Source organism: Nuphar pumila, chromosome 17 (genome assembly GCF_984573655.1).
Source record: "Nuphar pumila chromosome 17, dmNupPumi1.hap1.1, whole genome shotgun sequence".
NCBI lineage: Eukaryota > Viridiplantae > Streptophyta > Magnoliopsida > Nymphaeales > Nymphaeaceae > Nuphar > Nuphar pumila.
Genome location: NC_143265.1, coordinates 76,848,102 through 76,867,590, shown reverse-complemented (window position 1 = coordinate 76,867,590; position 19,489 = coordinate 76,848,102). Strand labels below are relative to the sequence as shown.

Here is a 19,489-nt window from a genome sequence, read left to right as displayed (position 1 = left end):
ATTCAAGCTAATAAGGGTATAGATGTAAAAATGCCACAAATCGAACCAGGTAAGGCCATATCAAGATCTTAACTGATCCACTCTTTTCAAGATTTCAAATATGATGTTCTAGATGCAACTTGGATAGACTTCTGCTTTTGGCGGTGCTTGTCAAACTATTTAGAACGACAAAATCTTTTTGAAAGGTCAACTAAGACTGATCACCAACCAACTAGGGATTTCAACAAGTCAGAGTTTATGTGACCAGATTGAAGTTGAACACTAAATGGGACTTGGAAGCCACTCCCCCTGCAAGGGAGAGGAAGGAAAAAAAAGTCCCCAAAATGCATACACAAGAACCAAAGATCTGAAAAGCTCTCACTCATCTACATGTAAACTTCTAAGAGATTGGCCATTTGACCAATTAATCCAGATGGGCTTCTCATGCATCCAACTTGGACAAGATTTAGAAGCTGACAGCAAGGGAATTGAAAATGGCAAGCAGTCATTTCAAATTTTTAGAAGGTTTGGGAAGCAGGAAGCAGTCTAGAAAGTTACTTAGGAAGAGATATGTGAAATGATGTGAAATACTGATAAAAAGTACAAAATATTCAAAAACAATATTTTAATAAGCTTAGTTTGGCCACAAACCATTGAAATAATAAAGGTACTGTTTGGATGATGCTCAAAAGGGGTTTTGGGTGAAAACCAAGTATTCAAGTTTCCAAGTTTGGCCACTTAACCAGGTTTCGGTGCCTTTTGGATGATGCCAAAACCTGATCAAATGTAAAAAACGACCCCCAAGGTTTTCAACCTGTTTTATCGAGGAGAGCTTATCCCCCACTCCCCTTCACCCCCCCCCCTCAACCATGGAGCACCCTCTCACTATATAGCATGGTCGACCATTTCCAGCCGGCCACTCCCCAAAAAATGGCCAGACTGCTACCGCCAGGTGAGAGCGGTACCAACCAGCCATTTTTCGGCTAGTGACCGGCGGAAAACTACTTTTCTTTTTTTCATTTTCTTTTTTTCATGGCTGGCCGGTCATGATTTTTTTCAATTTTTTCACGTTTTGGCATGGCTGGCCATTTCCCGGCAGATGGCTGGCCAGAAAATGGTTTCTTTTATTTTAGGTTTTTTTTACCATGGCCTGGTTTCTTTTATTTTAGGTTTTTTTTTTTACCATAGCCAGCCATTTCCCGGCAATGGCCGGCGGGAAAAATGGATAGCCTTATTTTTTCCTTTTTCTTTTAGTTTTTGGTGACCAAAAACCTCAAAACCAGGTTTTGGTCATCCAACAGTCATTCTAGTTGGGTTTGGCAAAACCTGGTTTTTGCAAGCCAGGTTTTGCCCAAGGTTGCCAAACTAAAAAGCGGAAGCAGGAAACGATACGAGAAGCAGAAGCGAGGCATTTTTAAATTTATACGAAGCGGGAAGCGAAGTTTCAATTTCAAAGCAAAATATGAATAAAAAATGAAGCAATATGGAATCAAACAAGAAACAAATAAAAACTAAAATAAAATTGATCATTTTTATATTTCATGATTTTTCTGTAAAAGAGTTAAATTTTTGTTAAAATCTAACAATGATGGTTACCAATTTAAAGAAAGTACATGGAAAGTAAGTGAAAGCGGGAGAGAAAATACATGAAAAAGATAAAAAAAAAACGTGAGAAAAGTATATAGTATGCATAGACCATGTGTATGAGAAGCATAGAAAAAGCGTGGGGGAATCGAGCTTCCCATGAAGTTTCGGAAGCGAGGAGTATCATGCTTCTGAAGCGAGTTTCCGGGAAGCGAGCTTCCCACCTACCTAAGAAGCTTCCGGTAACTCTGGTTTTGCCCCTTGTCATCCAAACAGGTCCAAAGAGTTTGTAGTAATTTATGCATACTTTATCACATATATACAAACCTAAGAAATATCAACTAAGCCTAACAACAAAAGTCAACTACTATATGATACTTTTGAGCAAGAAATAAATAGGATAAGAGTAGAAACTTTTTATATATTGATACCTGTAAAAGTAAAATGATATCCAGCTAGTGCTATATTACTCAAAATTTGTGAAAAAAAATCTAACATCCAAATAGTGTCACTTGTATTATTATCATTTCACAAAAAAAAATCTAACATCTAAATGGTGTTATGACTTAAAATCAGGATTCTCATGATTAGGAATGGTCTTACTTTAAGCAATTCCGATAACTATGATCTGAATCCACATAAACCAAGTTACTCAAATATGGATCTGAACCCTAAGGGTGGGCAATGAGTCAGGCAGGCCTAACCCCACTTGGGCTAGGTTTTTGAACCTAGACCCAAATAGGACCAGGATCAAGCTACCAAGCATTTTGGTGAGGTGGGTACAGATTCCCCATCAACTTCAACCAAGAATCCTAGAACCAATACACATTATTTTAGAAAAAAGACCATTATCCCGCTCTTATTTTAGGATTTGGAGATTCATTTTTCATGCTAGGAGTGTGGCAACATCAAAAGTTCTGATACTTTTATCCAGCAAAAGCACCATACTCTGGAGACAGCAATGAGAGAAAATTTCTGTATTGAGGAATTGGAGAAGCCAACAAAAAGCCTGCAAAGGCACCACCCCATCCTCATGGAGTTTATTTTCTAGGCAACCAATCCCATCATACATGACTGGCGGCTATATAGGTGATGCCCATCAAGCGAAGCCAGAAAAGAGTTCCAAACATCAAGGTTGACACAGGTGGAGAAGAGCTTGCCACAAGTTTGAGTGCATGATGTGGGAATCCGTGCACTTTGAGAAGTTGTAGAAGAAGGAAAGAAGCTGCTCCAACCAAGATAAAAAGAGAAGTCCCATATGGTATCTTCAGATGGCATCTCACCTTATATATTATGACAGACAAAATTTTATGAAAGTGCCCTCAAGAATAAGACAACAATTTCTTACATATCCCAATATAACTTGAAAGACTAAATTATTGATGCAGTGGGGGGACCGTGGTGCACGCGACGCAACGTGGGTGGCTTGCAACAACGCACACGGGTGCTGAAGAAAGGGATTCACGGCTGTTTCAGTCATGTGATATGCTGAGGTTGATAATGAAGACCACCGTGAATGCACAGAGGTTGATATTTATTTTGCAATACCAGTCAATCTAACAATGAAATGAATTTAGAAAAAGAAACAAGTGGATACGAAAACGATAAATCAAAAATGCTGAAAAGGGACTGCTGGAAAGGTAATCAAAAAACTTAGAAAAACCAAAAGTTGTGGCGATCCAATCTTCTCTGTTCGCACGCAACCCTAGACTGGGCCTTTTAAAAGTTGTAGTGGACCCGGGTCTCGGGTCCGGTCTGGGACCCGGAGCATTCTTCATGTTGTTGTTGGGTCTGTAACGTCTGGGACGTTCCGAACCTGCTTTGCATCATTCTCCCCTAGTTGGGAAGAAGTCGGCTCTGACGACTTATTGTCACCACAGTATGCATATAGATCAAATACACCTTCAGTAGCGGCCCTATGTATATAAGATCTTGGTTCCAAATACTTGAATGAAGGAAGGGGTCCACGAGAGCATCTAGTAACAAACTTCAAAAATTTCTTTTGGTGCTCTGGTGAGAAGCTCCTTAGGCCTTCTCGAAACATCTCAATGTCAGGATGCTCCTCATGATATCCACCAGCACAATGTGCAGTTGAGCATAAGTCATCAACATCCATACCATCAAGTGATCCTGAAATAAGGAGCTGGAGTTCATGCTCCTTGAATATCTCTATCCAATCTGGCTGTATGAGCTGTTGTAAATCTTGTCCACCTAGAAGGAGCGCCTCTTCAGTTTGCTTACCATACGTATTATTTACGACTACGAAATACAACCCTAACTCAAAAATGTCGCCTTTATAATGCTTCAAGAAAATGAGGTGTTGGTACCATTCTGGGTCCAAAGAAGGCAAGTCATTGAGGTAGTTATGCTTTTGCTTCAACTTGCTCAAGAAGAAAGTCACAAACGGTATTTTGACAAGAATACCCTCGAACATTGCCTTTCCAAGGACAGTTCCAAGAAATTGGAAGTACTGGAGGTGTTGTTCATGTATCATTCCTGAGGCAGGGTTTGGATATAACATGTGATCAGAGGTTTCCTTAAATAGGCCATATTGCACATCAAGCGCAGCTCTCGTTATGTTTTCCATAAAATCCTTACAAACCCCTCCTCCAACTATGTCAGCCTCATTGACTCCCAATTCATTGACAAATGTCACTTGGATCATTCCCTTAAGATCCTTTTAAGACAACAGGCTCAACTGACTAAATGCATCTTCAACAATTCGATCACATCTTATTCTAAATCGGTGGCTATTGAAAACAGTATGAGCCCCATTTGATTGTCGTATAGCTCCCAACTGTGAAGTGTAAATTATGACTCTGCTCGTAAATGGCACAAGAAAAGGAGATTGCTTTAATATGTTGTTGGCTCTCGCGTTTTCACTTACAACCCGAGGAAAGAAATTTTTGATGATTGCTTCGTGAGCATGAAAGTCATCAGGTGATATAAACTGCCGCCTGCTATTCCAATCTTGCAACTGTGCCAAAAGCTCAGATGTCACAATACTAACTCTTTGGTCAATAAATTCAATCGAAAGTCGCTTGTGATTGGAAAGATTCGCAGTAGATTTCTGTCCTGTAGAGTTCTTTATAGGAACCACCCACAAGAGATGCCACAAAGCCTCCTTCAAAATGATTATTAAGGTCTCGACATCCTACAGAGACAGTGGTTTCTGTTGTTCATAAAACTCTTCGTTGTCTATTATCATCAGCATGTGCCTCGTGACCTGCTGAGGGCATCGATCTCTATCACCCTGTGGCTGGCGCTCTGGGCGTGCCGGCTCACGTTGTACCAGTATTGTTGATGTTGGAGGCGGTCTCAGTCGGTTCTGAGCAGGAGGAGGAACTGGTTGAAATCGCTGTTGAGGATCTGGTGGGGGAGGTGGTCCCAATAAAAGGGGATAGGCTAGGTATGTAATAGAGTTAGGGTTTCGATTTGGATGATAGGTTTGGTTTGGGTTAGGGTTTGGGTTAGGATAATAGTTTGAAGTTGGATGTGGATAGGGTATAGGGGTTGGATTTTGGATTAGAATAGGGGTCTGGATTTGGGTAGAATAATGGGTTCGGATTTGAGTTGGATTTGGGTTTGGGCAGGGGTTTTGGATTTGGATTTGGTGTTGATTGTAATTTGAATTTGAACCCGATTAGTTTTGGATCGGGTGTGACCCTAAAGTAATCGTCGGACCCAGATTTGGATAGGTTGGATCTGGGATGGAGTTGAGGGGTAAAAGGCTTGGTTTGAACTCGATCCACGATCCATATGATTATGGGTCTGGTTTTGACCCGGCTCAAAGTAAAATGAGAGCTTCGTCCGGGTCCGATGCAGGCCTGGGTTGGTCTCAGATCTCATGCTAGGGCCAAAACGGTTGGGTTGGACCAGATCCGGGACAAACCCCGAACTGAGCCCAACTAGGTAGGTTGGACGAAGGGGTTCGAGGCTAGGACCCGATCCCGGGGACCCAAAGCGTGGTCCCCGGGACCCGAGTCTGGGCCCCGCTACACCTAGTTCTGGATCGGACCCTCTCGAGTTCAGACCCATCCACAAGGGTCTGTGACCCCCTGCGCGTTGGTGGGCTGCAGCAGCGCCCCCACGCGCAGTCTCGGGAAATTGGGCTTGATCAGCCCCCAGCCTGGCCGACGTTGTGGTGCCAACACCCTGACCCTGGGCCACGCTCGGACCCGGTAGACGGGGTCTGGCCTACGGACCTAGGGTCGTGGCTCGAGGTCGGGCATGTGCATTCACTCCATAGTTGGAGGGTCCGTCAGCGAACACTGGGTTCGGTTGGACGACCCCCACTCTGAAATCGATAGTTGCGAGCATGCCTGGGTGAGAAAAGAGTACCGGTTGCGAGAGGTTGCCGCGACCCGCATCCCTATGGAGGGCCTCCTCAACGCCCTCTCGTCGCACCGCACACTGGAACGTCAACTGGGTTGGACTGGTGGCTGCGAGATCTGCAAGGTTAATCACACGCTCGCCTGACTGGTTCATTTGCATTGCGTGCGCACCCACCGGTGATTCAAGAACGACCATCCGCGCCTCGATCCCATCCACGCGTTTCGACAGACCGGCTACCTCCTTGTCTAGGCATAGCAGATCTTCCTGGATCGTTGTCAACATGTCCATCATCGGATCTTCGTTGCCGATCTCCTCTCGCGCCTCCCCGCTCGTAGGATCGTCCCTCGCTTCTTGCGACATGTCGTTGACCAAGGAAGAGGGGTTGAGCTCTGATACCATTTTGATGCAATGGGGGGATCGTGGTGCACGCGACGCAACGTGGGTGGCTTGCAACAACGCACACGGGTGCTGAAGAAAGGGATTCACGGTTGTTTCAGTTGTGTGATATGCTGAGGTTGATAATAAAGACCACCATGAATGCACAGAGGTTGATATTTATTTTGCAATAACAGTCAATCTAACAATGAAATGAATTCAGAAAAAGAAACAAGTGGATACGAAAACGATAAATCGAAAATGCTGAAAAGGGATTGCTGGAAAGGTAATCAGAAAACTCAGAAAAACCAAAAGCTACGGTAATCCAATCTTCTATGTTCGCACGCAACCCTAGACTAGGCCTTTTAAAGGCTATAGGTGGACCCGGGTCCGGTCTGAGACCCGGAGCATTCTTCATGCTATTGTTGGGTCTGTGACGTCTGGGACGTTCTGGACCTACTCTGCATCAATTACCCCTGCCAACAATACAAATCAAGCATAAACATGCAATATTCCTACCATTCCAAATGTATTATATTTACACCACCTACACCATTAACACCAAATGTCATGACAAAGCCTAAAAGACTCCAACTTTGATAGTAATATAGTTGAGTGCATTGTGAAAGTATTCTACAAAGTTTTCTTTCTTCAAAAAGGCAGAAATTTATGAAGCCTTCATAATTGATGATAGAAAGAGTACGTCAAATGTGTTGAGGATCCCAAGGACTAGTAGGCCTACCAATGTAACCACAGATATTGTAAAATCCACAAAAAAAAAAATGAGACTCGGGTCGTATCCAGATCCGGACCTGACCAAATCCAAAAGGGGTAGGCAGGTCGGGTCACCGCCTGCACCACCTTTTTAATAAAAAGGGTTTATCGATGGGGGGGGGGGGGGGGGAGAGCACGCGTCGGCCTCTCTCCCCCATCTGTCGCCCGACACTCCCCACTTGTCGTCGACCACCGCCCTCCCTCCAACTTTTTATTTTTCCGGTGGGTTGTCGGCAAACCATCGTCGACACCCTTGCTCTCTCACGCACCCCCTCCTCTGTTCCCCCCCCCCTCTCTGCAATCTCCGGCGAGAAGTCGGCGACATTTCCCGGCTCCTGGCGACTCTCTCTCTCTCTCTCTCTCTCTCTCTCTCTCTCTCTCTCTCTCTCTCTCTCTCTCTCTCTCTCTCTCTCGTCTTCCTCTGATTTCGCTGGAACAACCCAGACACCCATCATCGTCGGCGCCAACGCTAGCGACCTCACAGGTAACCCCGACCCCCTCTTCGATTTATTCTGGCAGGCAGGGGCCTTGGCCCCTACCGTGCCATTTTTTCCGACAGGCAGGGGCCTTGGCCCCTTCCGTGCCATTTTTCCAGCAGGCAGGGGCTTTGGCCACTGCCATGTGATGCTTCTGTCAAGCAGGGGTCGTGGCCCCTGCCGTGCGATAAGTCCATCAGGCACGAGCCACGGCCCCTGCCATGCGACTTTCCCCAGCAGGCAGGGGCCTTGGCCACTACCATTTGATATCTCTAGCAGGCAGGGGCCTCGGCCCCTGCCATGCAACCCCCTTTTCTGGCATGCAAGGGGTAGGCCCCTCCTACCTCTGCATATTCCGTCAGAGCCCCCTGCCACTTGCTTACTTTTTCCGGAGCCACTTTATCTTTTTCTGACAGAGGCTAAGCCCCTGCCGCGTGTTTGACTTCTTCGACAAGGGCCAAGCCCCTGTCGTGTGTTCGACTTCTTCAGCAAGGGCCGAGCCTCTGCCATTTTCTTGCATAAGTCAGCAGGGGCCAAGCCCCTACCATTACCCTGTGTCGCACACTCTTGCAAGATCGGGCTCGTCTTGGAAACCGACCCTTGCATCGCCCTTGTTGTGCATTCTCTTTTGTGAACTATCAGTCGCTTATTATCTTTTTCTTTTCGCAGCTTTCGCGACGGAGCACGCTCACGCCCCGTGGCCCGATATCATTCGTACCTACACTCACAGACAAACATAAGACCGCAACCCGTCAAGGTAGGGGCAAATTGCGCAAAAAGGTTTTAAACGAATAAAATACTAAAATACATAAATATTCAAATGAAAAGTTTGATTATCTGCATTTACTTTACGTAGTTCCTCATACATTACCTTTCAACGGTTATTTTTTTCATGCAATTACATCTTGTATTGATTTGTTGGTAAATTCTTTATGCTTTTGCCTTTACGTTCCATCTTTGGTATTGCATGCTATTGTTCCTTTCTGAGCTACCACACCCGAAGCGAGGCCTTGCCTCATGTGACCCTTCTATTGCAAGCCTCGCAGGGCGTGCAGGTGCGCGTACCGATTCCCGCTCTTTGCGAAAGATGCAAAATCAGGTACCGACGCTTCAGTCTCGTAAAAAGGGGATTTCCTCTATATGAAATCTCGCCTTTTCGAGTTGGCTATGCTAGCCATTCTCTGTGCATTGCTAGATGCAGTTAGCGTTACCCCGAGTCGAGACACTTGGGAGGTACATGGGGATCCACGAAGATTCTAAAACTTGTATGATTCTACTGTACACTCTAAGCACATAATAAATTACTTTGTCAGATGATGTGTTGGGTTATCCTTTGAGAAACCTATGCCTACCATCGTAGTCGTGCCTTTAAAGGACGAAATTTTGCACTACTATGGGTAGTATTAGAGGTCGATGAAACCTCGAAACATGCGATGAGCACAATTGTTGGAACCACATAAAATGCGATGATGCGTCTTCACATGCTAGATGCTCATGTGGGTCTAACAAACCAGAGCATATAGAATGGGACGGCGGTTAAAAAACCCTCGTCGTGCCCATTCGCCTCCCACGGTTCATTAAGAGAGAGGATGGATGGTACAAAACTCTGATAGACAGGTCGTTAACGACCACCCTACGGGCAAAAGACTCAACTTCCCCAGTCATCGGAGTTAGGAGAAATGGGTACAAAAAGTAGCTTACAGTTGGATGCATCCATAGGCCACACACACGCCATTGGGGACTTACTCTCTTGGCCACTGGTCGTCCCCTTAGGGGCGGACTCAGTCAGCTATCCGGGTTATCATAAAACACATAGCATAATAAACCCCTAGACCGGTCTCAGTTATTTCTATGTTTCGTGGCATGTACGTACCTACATGACCAGTTAATATCAAAACTAAAAATAACTTGCTCACACTTCAAGTTAGTTGTAGACTTTTGTTGATTGTTACTGTACATGGCGACTTTCTGTATTTAGTTACTTGTCTGAATTTATTAATAATTGCATGCATTGTGAGCTATGCTACGAATGCTTAACTTATTCAGTTACTCTGCTTAGTATGTTGGACTGCTTTGCTGAGTTAGTTTCTGCTTGTAGAATCATTGGGTCTACTATAGTTACTTATCCTACTTTGCTTTAGCACTTTGTTCTTCACTGCCTTTCTTTGCGTACTTACTAGTTTTTCGTGAAACTGACTCATTTTATGGGTAGGTGATGAGTAAGTGGTCTTGACAGCCGATGACGTGATGCATGATGGCTCGAGATCTCACTCCTTTCTGCCTGCATCCTGGTTACCTGCTTCTAGTTGTCGTTTTGTACTTTTGCTCACGGGGTAAACCCCCAAAGTTGTACAAACTGAATTTTAACAGATATATATATACACATTTTTGGTCCTCCAACTGTTTTTGCCAATTTTCTTCTGCGAATTTTACGCTAATGTACCCAGAATTGTCGACTTAGCTATCTTTCAAAGGAAAACCTGCTTCCACTGAATTTCAAAACCAAAACTCTGAATTTTGAAAGGTTTTCTAAATATCTTTCAAAAGTTAACAAGTCGAGATTTTGGGGCATTACATATATAAGGTTTGCTTGAAAGAATCATATAACATATTATACACATGCTAACAATGGGTTAACAGACACAAGCTATGTCACATAGGTGCAAGTGCGGATGTGGGTGGGGGTGCGACATGGCAATTTCAAAAACTTGTGTGCAGGGGAGCATAATATATATATATATATATATATTGCTACTTCTGCTACTGTGTGTGCAATCTAGTTTGAAAATCACATGTGCAAGTTATATCCACTCAATCTGACCTCATAGATGTGTTTGGTGTGGTTTATTTGCTAAGCAATCGCACAATGGATCATTTTTTCGATGTAAAAGTAAGATTTTGTGAGTGATCAAATTTTGGTACATTATGGACAATTGATTTTTAAAGCCCTTGAAAAACCAACTTACATTTCGCAAAAAAATGGTTTAAAACCTGTTTTCTGTGATTTAAAACCTATTTTCGACTAAAGAAACTATATAGATCACATTTGTAAGGTTAAATTTTTAAAAAATGAAAAAATTGTGAAAAAAAGTGGTGTTTTCTATTAGATTGCATGTACAAACGGTTGTAGCAAATTTATATTCTATATACACACACATGCACATGCACACACAACTATAAGTTTCTTTAGGTTTTTAAGTTTCTGGAATTGGTTAAAGTTGACAAAGTAAAAAATTAGACAAGAACACCACACCCGACACTTGTTGACCCAGCTATGTCGGGTTCCGCACCCGCGCCCAGCAGTGTCAATGCGAGTTTTTCAGGGGTACAGAAGCCCCATGTTACATAGACCATAAGTAACGAAATATAATCAAATTGTACAGTGCATTATAAGCTGCTCATTGTTGAAAATGCATTTAATATAATCAATTATATAAAATTTCCCTATGAAATGAACATAAAATTCAAAAGAAAACATTAAATAATCACAAGCACAACTTTTAGTTTATACAAAATGTTTATGTAACATGTGCATCCCATCTTCTTTTGAACAACTTACGTGATTTTCCAACAGAATGCACCTACCTTTCCACTAGCCATAAAGTATATTCTGTCACCTCTCCTTATAGTTCCATCAACAACACGAAAATACACTATAACACCTCTGTATGGATCATAATAACTGTAACAAAATTTTGAAAAACATTATTATAACTGATGAACTGAAAACAGACAAGGAAACAAACAAAGAACACACTCATCTGCATGCAAGAAAATGGTCATTAATATAAAAACCAGGTCCACACAGGGTCATCATAGCAAGTGGATAATATACAACAATGATAGTCATAGTACTATGGGGCACCAGCCAGGGCTTCTTCATAACTGAAAAGACAATAATAAGCATCTCCAATTTTACAATCAAAAGAATGAGGCTATTGATTCATTAAAAAAGATTCAACTGAGAGAATGCATTCATTAACAGAAATGTCAATGGCTTGGTAAAACTAGAATTTAGTTTTTTTAGTTTTCAGGCAACTCATGCGTGCTTCAAAACAGTAATTCTGCTATTGTATCATTGATTTGACCTTATAAATATACAATTCAAGAGAGCAGCTTGACCTCACCCTAAATTCAAGTTTCTGCTCCTGAAATATGCCAATTGATCATGAGGGTAGCATATTCCAGCCATTAAGGATTCAGAAATTGAACAAATGGCTTGACATCCATGAGTCCTTCCAGATTTTTGCGGAATTATTTTTACACATTCATGTATTTTGTGAAGTTGCCCATAATGCCCCACCTGTTGAACGGAGCATAACATTCGTCCAGGGGTAAAATGATAAATTTATCCACAAAGGCAAATTTTATTTGATGCAATATGTATTTTGTAATATTCTTGTTAAGAGTGGCATACTTGTAAAACGATGTAAATGTGTGGATAGTTGTAAAAGGCCCCATTGGAGCAATCCTCTTTTTTTCAAATAACAAGAGCTGGGGGATATAGCCCCTTTATTGAAATATGTACAGGGATTATATACAACTATAATCAATTTGTAGTCTAGTCAAGGGGTTTATCCTTCCAAATTAGGTGCTCCCTGTCATGAAGCACACAGAGAAACAGATTACAAATGGTGGAGCATGGGTTGCAATTTCTCAAGTAAATATAGTTGAGCAACAATTGGAGCTGAAAAAAGTAGTGCAACAACATCCCTCTAGATAGGATCAAAGCCATGTAGTTCAACTCCAATTGCTAGCCAATAAAGTTCTCGAGAATACAGGTCCCACTCTTCGCCAGGGTTGGGAAACAAGCCGAGCGACTCATGGTTCGGCTTTCCATGAACTCGTTCGTGATCGGTTCATGTAGCTAGTGAGCCAAGCCACGAGCAGCCCATTAACAAAAGACAAGTCGAGCACGAACAAAGAGTGTTCAGCTCAGTTTGGCTCGTGTAAGCTCGTAATAATACAAGATATAGAATTTAGACACAATATTTATCATGAAAAGAAGTTTTGTACAGCTGGTTAGACCACGAGTTATGTAAAAGAGAGGTTTGAAGTTCAAATCTCATTGTTGTCAACATTTATTTTCACATTTTCTTTTTACACAAGCCAACTCGTGGCTCAGCTCAGCTGACTCGAGCTCGGTTCGGGAGCAAGCTTGGCTCGCCTACCTATGAGCACAAGACGAGCTCAATCTGAGTTAAACTGTAAACGAGCCAAGCTTGAACAAGGTGGGCTCAGCTCGTTTACCAACCCTACTCTTTGGCCACCAATTCAAGGGCGAGGAATTCTGGAAATAAGTGGTCACTCAAGCAATGGAACACTTCTGCAATCAGGAAAAAAACATTTTGATCCCTCAGCCCATACGCCAGACAACTGTTGTTAGAGATCTTAGTCAAAGCCACTTCCAAGTACCTGGCATACGCAGTGTAGGCGGCCATGAGTCCCACACTCCCACATAGGGCAACCCTGTTATAATGAGAAGCCTCAAGAGAGACCTCACAACCAAGGAATAGAGTCAAAGGTGGCTACTCTTCTTTCTCACCATTCCCCTTCCTTCTCTATCAAGCATCAAGTGAAACATGGATTTTCACCACCTACCTTATACATGCCTCCATTTAACTTAACACTTTATTCAATGGCTACGTAACCCTTGAAAGTATGGGTATGGGTACAGGTGCGGGTACCACGCAGCAATTTCAAAAAGTGAGGATACGGGGACACAACTATATATATACATACATATATGTATGTCACATAGACACAGCTATTGAGCAGTCGTACCCATGTCGACACGCCCAACACGGGTACGGGTACATGCTGGTCTGGATCGGGTCGGGTCCAACCCTGACCCAAATCAAAAAAATTTGATGGCAGTGAAAAGGGGAAGAAGAAAAAGGAGGGAAAAAAGAATAAGGAGAAGGTAGAAGAAGAAAAAAAAGAGGAGGAGAAAGAAGAAGAAGACGAAAGAGGAAGAGGAGGAGAGAAGGAAGAAGAAAGAGGAAGAGGAGGAGAGGAAAGAAGAAAGAGGAAGAGGAGGAAAAGGAAGAAGAAGACGAGAGAAAGAGAACCTGAGAAAAGAGTGAGAGAGAGGATGTACCTTGTACAACTCTTCTTCTTCTTCTTCTTCTTCTTCTTCTTCTTCTTCTTCTTCTTCTTCTTCTTCTTCTTCTTCTTCTTCTTCAAATCTGCCCAAGCGAGAGACCTACCTTTTTATTAAAAACAAAATTTCATTCCCCTCCCCTTCTTTCCAAAAATTACAGCCACGCCCCCCCCCCCTTTACAGATTTTTTTTTTATTTCTGATATGGAGCTTCCCCTCCCCCTTTTCAAAAATTACAGTCACCCCATTACAGACTTTTTTTAAATTTTTGATATGGATCCTTATATGGATCTACACTTAATCCAGACCCAAACTCTCTCTCTCAATATATATATATATCCCCTTACCCTCATTTTTTTAAATTGGCATGTTGTACCATCCATACCCGTACCCACACTTGTACCCATGTGACATAGATATATATATATATAGAGAGAGAGAGAGAGATAAAGAGAGAGTTTGGGTATGGATCAGGTGTGGCTCTCTATTAGGATCCATATTAGAAATTTGAAAATAAAAGCCTTTGACTAGAATTTTTTTAAATGGTAAGGGGTTAAATGAAATTTTTTGAAAGAAGGGAAAGAATTTGAAATTTTTTTAATAAAAAGGAGGGTGAGGATGGGGGAACGAAAGGGCGCTCCCTCTCTCTCTATATTTGGCAGACGTGGAGAAGAAGAGGAGCAGGTTGAGGAAGAAGATTTGGTACTCTCTCTCCGTGTGTCAACTTTTTCTTCCTCCTCTTCCTCTTTCTTCTTCTTCTTCCTTCTCTTTCTTTTTCTTCTTCTTCTTCTTCCTTCTCCTTCCTCTTTCTTCTTCTTCCTCTTCTTCTTCTTCTTCCTCTCTGCCCTTCGACCCCAAGTCAAAAGTCAAAAAAAAGAAAAGAAATGTTATTTGGGTTGGGTCAAGGTTGGACCCGACCCAATCCGCACCAGCACATACCCGTGTCAGGACATGTCGACACGGGTACGGCAGCTTGTTAGACGTGGCTATGTGGCATAGCCTTGAACAGTGTGTAACCAAACAGTTCTATAACATGTCCATCTCTAGAGATGGGAAGGCACTCACAATCAACTAAGCTATTTGTTATCAAAGTGATTCTAAGCAGGATTTAAAGAACAACCAAAAACTGCCTAGAATATGACTGAAATGTCTAAGACACTAAAGCCTTATGTCCCTCTCTCCTATTTCACCCTCAAGTCTTCATTAGCTCTCACCTATGTCACAGGGATTCGGCTAGCAGGGTGCCACACCCCCGTCAATGCGACGCGGGTGCAGGTGCGACACCGGGTGCGGTCAACCCAACCCTGGGTGCGGTCAACGCACCCAGGGTCATTTTGGTCCAATTTTTCAGACTTAAAAAAAATTGCCAAGAATTTTTTTTTTAATATATGTCACAGGGATTCTCCAACTAGGTGCCGCACCCGATGCAGTCAACGCACCCAGGGTCATTTATGTGCAACTTTTGGACTTTATATATATATATATATATATATATATATATATATATATATATTTATTTATTTATTTATTTATTTTTGCTGCACACGGGTTTTTTGGAAGTGCCGCATCCCCGCACCCGCACACATGTGACATAGGCTCTCACCTTTGGTATGATACAACCAACGTTCTCACATCATTGTATAGAAGATCCCAATAGCATCCTATATATCTGATAACTGCATTTTCATGCACACATGCTAACACAACAAATGCAATGCATAAGAATTTTTATATACACTCACAAGACCCTCAAATTGAATTCCTCCTATTTAGATCCATTTTAGGAATGTTTTATTTTGAAGGGAAGTAAAACTAATTTAAAGAATGTTAAACTACTCTATCTGTTTGTCATACTGCCTATTTTATTGCATCATTTCTATCATAGTTTCTTATTTTTGAGCCAGCTTACAACATTAATAACATAAATGAAGCCCCGAATCAGGATTGCTCCTCTAGCACTACCCAGTGACAAACTGGTAAGCGATACAACAATGAATGACTCAGACAAAGGTTACACCTTGGCCTCACATGACTACCTCATCTAAAATTCACCTTTTAAACATCATCAACAGTAGTAAGAAGGATTGCTTTTGACAGTTGATCATGAAAACAATGCCAAAATGGAGCAATCAGAACAGCAGCATCAGTTCCACATATCTATCAATGCTCAGTTTAATCTAGATTTGTCTTCTCTTCTCAGTCCTCCAAACATAGAGAGGGTGGTCATTAAGTTAATGCCTTGTTTGGATTAGACTTTCAATATTCTACCAAAACACTTCATACTTTCACAGGCATCCAGATAAATAAAAGCAGTATAAAAGGATGCTAGACATAACTGTCTATACAAGTGAAGGGGACGGCCTTTCAAGTCTGAGACCTCTAGTTAATCCAACGCCAATTGAAATCTCTAGAGTAGCTTATGTTGACGAGTATTCATAATTTTAATGCAAAAATCATAATCAGCACATCAAAAGATATCCTGTGGGAACATGAGTAGCTTCATGAATGTGTGATTCGTTATATCATCAAATCCACACGTGACCATCAAAGAACAACAAGTTTCTTGACAAAATAAGTGCAATTTTTTCCTTGGCTACTTTGATTCATCAAATCAACCATCATCTAACCATTTCTTGTAATTTAATATATGATTCATTATTGCATCAGTAAAATTGGATATATATCAGGTAACCAAATTGTTGAAACTTCATGCCACAGAAAACCCTTATCCAGTTTGGAACTTCAACCACATGTCTATTACAGTATAATAAGGAAATTAAAAATGTATGAATTGCACAATTTAAAATTCATGCTACAGAAAAACCTTATCCAGCTCAGATCTTCAACTGCATGTTTATGACAGTAGAAAGATAAAAGAGCATGGCTGAATATGTTAAAGCATCACTAAATATATCAAACAGAATGATGACAACAAAATGACATTTGTGCAGCACGATAATCAAGCATTCAGTATTATTTGGCAGACACCTATCAAATATGAGTGCCCGTAAAGGCTCTTTTGAGGTGTCTTGGGGAGAAGGAATCCTTTTCACAATGGCGTTCAGAATTTCAGTTATTCCCACTCCTTCCTGCAGACAAAAATATGAAAGTTGTACATGAAAATTTCAGGTCTCATCATGAAAGAATTTGTGTCAGGCAGAATATACATAATAGATATTGGATTTGGGCAACAACGAATCAAGACTAACCTTTGCGGAGCATAGAATGGCATCACTGCAATCCAAACCAACCACCTACAGATCAAAACAATTCTTTTTGGATTAAGAAAGAAACTAAACCTTACACTTCATCTATGCATCTCGCACATAGATAAAATAATATGTATCACACCCATAGCCAAAAGGACCCCAGAAAATATCTAGGCATAATCTTAGTGACAAATACAAGTCCTTTAAGGGGAAAAACACAGATATTGCACTAGTTTATGAACAATTTTAAACTTTTAATATATCACAATTTTATTAACTTTTTGGACAATATTTCTAAAATTCGGTGATATATAAATATAACCCTTTTATTTATTCTTTGAGGGGGGATCTTCTCCCTACTGTTAACCTCAATGGGTAATGCTCCTAGGTCCCCACCATGGCAACATGGCTTCTCTCACTCATGCTCAAAAACATGATTGTACCACCAGATTTTGACCGATGTAGCCCTAATTAACTAGAAACCACCTCACTTGCAAACCCTAATAGATAAACTCTGGAGTGTCAGACAAATGAAGAAGGTGAGGAATAGTAAGCTCTTTGCCTCCTTCTACAGGGTGTCAGAAGTCGCAAACAAGCAGCAATCTCAACCATTCCTAATCGTCTGATACAGGTAAGACCACATATTTCCAACTTGAATTGAGGAAGGATGACAATATCTATGTAATGTTTTCAGCCATATGAAACACGATAGGCTCCAACAAGTTGCATTTTCGAGATCATGGTTGTCATCAAGAAGATAAAGGAAATTGAAGATGAAAGCTCAAGGACTCAGAAGAACAAAGTCATAGAGCATCATTATGGGCAATTCTATGACCAAGATAGCTAAGTTGAGGACTCAACTTTTAGAGCCTCCAAATGTGTCAGGAGGGTTTTGAAATTACCAACGAATTTTAGCAAAATCTCAAATGCCACGTATTTTATAAGGACTAGAAATGGAGGAAGTTATAACATGGAGATTTGGTGTCCTGAGAACAACAACAGGCTCTAAGGTACCGTTGGGTGACACCCAAAACCAGGTTCTGGAATTTTAGCAAACTCTCAAATGCCACGTATTTTATAAGGACTAGAAATGGAGGAAATTATAAAATGGAGATTTGCCCTGAGAACAACCACAGGCTCTAAGGTATCGTTGGGTGACACCCAAAACCAGGTTCTGGTTTTAGGTGAAACCATTTAAATACCAAAACCAAGTTGTTGGCACTGTTTGGATGCCAAATACTTGGTTTTCCTTAACTATTAAAACCTGGTTAAGTGAAAAAAACACCCCCATCCCCCCCCCCCAATCCCCAGGTTGAAACTCAGTTTATTGGACCCCCCCTCCACAAAGTATTACACCACCACCCTTCCGGTGGCACACATGAATTCGGCCATTTTCTGACAGCCACCAGCCAAAAAGTGACAGGACTGGTACCTCCCGATGTGGGAGGTACCAGCCGGCCATTTCCCCGCCGGTGACCAGCAGAAAAATGACCAGAAACCTTTTTTCTAGTTTTTCTCAAAAAAATGGTCGTCCAGCCTTTTTTTTATGTTTTACAGAAAGAAAATGGCTGGCCGGCCATTTCTCGGTGCGGCCGGCTTTCCATTCTTTTCCTTTTTTTTATTTTTTTCATATGTAATGAGGGTCGACCAGTTTACAACCAGTCACTGACCGAGAAATGGCAGGTCAAGTGTTGTCCAGGCTGGGCGACACCAGCCAGGCCATTTCCCGACCGGTGGCTGGCTGGAAAATGGCTGGCCCTTAATGTTTTCTTTTTCTTTTTCTTTTTCTTTTTCTTTTTGGGTTTTTGGTGATAAAACCCTATTTTGGGTTTTGGCCATCCATACAGGTCTTTAACCTGGTTTTTGGCAAACCAAGTTTGCCACAAAACTGGTTCGAGGCAAAACCTGATTTGCAAAGAACCAGGTTTTGGCCCTTGTCATCCAAAGGGCCCCTAAGAAATCTCTAAGTCCAAATTTCCAAATTTTTTCAATGGTTCTCCCAACCCCATGATCCAGGTGGCAACTTGAAGATTTAATGGAAATCTTTCCATGCAATATGATCAACTAACCTCTTCTATTTCCTGCATAACACGACTAGGTTCTGCACCTGGAAGATCAATTTTGTTCAGTACCTATACAAATAAAATTAAATAAATTAGAAGTAATTACATCATGCAAATTAATAAATGCTTCTACCACTCAAAATGCATCCATAATCTTAATGATCAACTTAAGTGCATGCAAAGAAGCTAACAAGCTTTCAAAACAGTAGCTATATATATATTAGAAAACAGTTGTCCTTACCAATGGATCACCTACACACACAACAATCAAACATGATGAGTAAACACACATACCCTGATGGAACATGTACATGATGAGTAAACCGTAGCATCAAATAATAATGCTAATTTCCAACTTTCAATTTGGAAAATTAAAAACGTATCTATAATTTAGACAACTTTTATAAATAATTAATATATGTTTAGGTAAGAGAGAGAGAGAGAAGGGGTAATAAAATTTAATGTCTCCATTAGAGGTGTAACTAGGTCGGGTGTACCTGATCTGAACCGATGTTCCAAACCGATTAGACCTTAACTAACCTGATTTTGATAGAACCATGGGTTCGGGTTGGGTCTACAATTTTGTACCGTT

The 19,489-nt window shown here is 41.6% G+C and overlaps 1 protein-coding gene and 1 pseudogene across 4 annotated transcripts in view; both read right to left on the bottom strand.

Annotated features, from left to right (window-relative positions):
- The window catches only part of LOC149812303 (translation factor GUF1 homolog, chloroplastic-like), an 88,414-nt gene that overhangs the window by 48,000 nt on the left and 20,925 nt on the right, over nt 1–19,489 (bottom strand). For all 4 annotated transcript variants that reach the window (XM_089993958.1, XM_089993956.1, XM_089993959.1 and 1 more), the window contains exons 6-9: nt 18,904–18,966; nt 16,835–16,879; nt 16,614–16,714; nt 11,109–11,205 (exon numbers count right to left, since the gene is read on the bottom strand). In XM_089993958.1, coding sequence (XP_089850084.1) covers nt 11,109–11,205; nt 16,614–16,714; nt 16,835–16,879; nt 18,904–18,966 — 306 coding nt within the window. The remainder of the gene's footprint in view (nt 1–11,108; nt 11,206–16,613; nt 16,715–16,834; nt 16,880–18,903; nt 18,967–19,489) is intronic.
- Nucleotides 3,189–5,659, bottom strand: LOC149812304 (E3 ubiquitin-protein ligase UPL6 pseudogene; annotated as a pseudogene).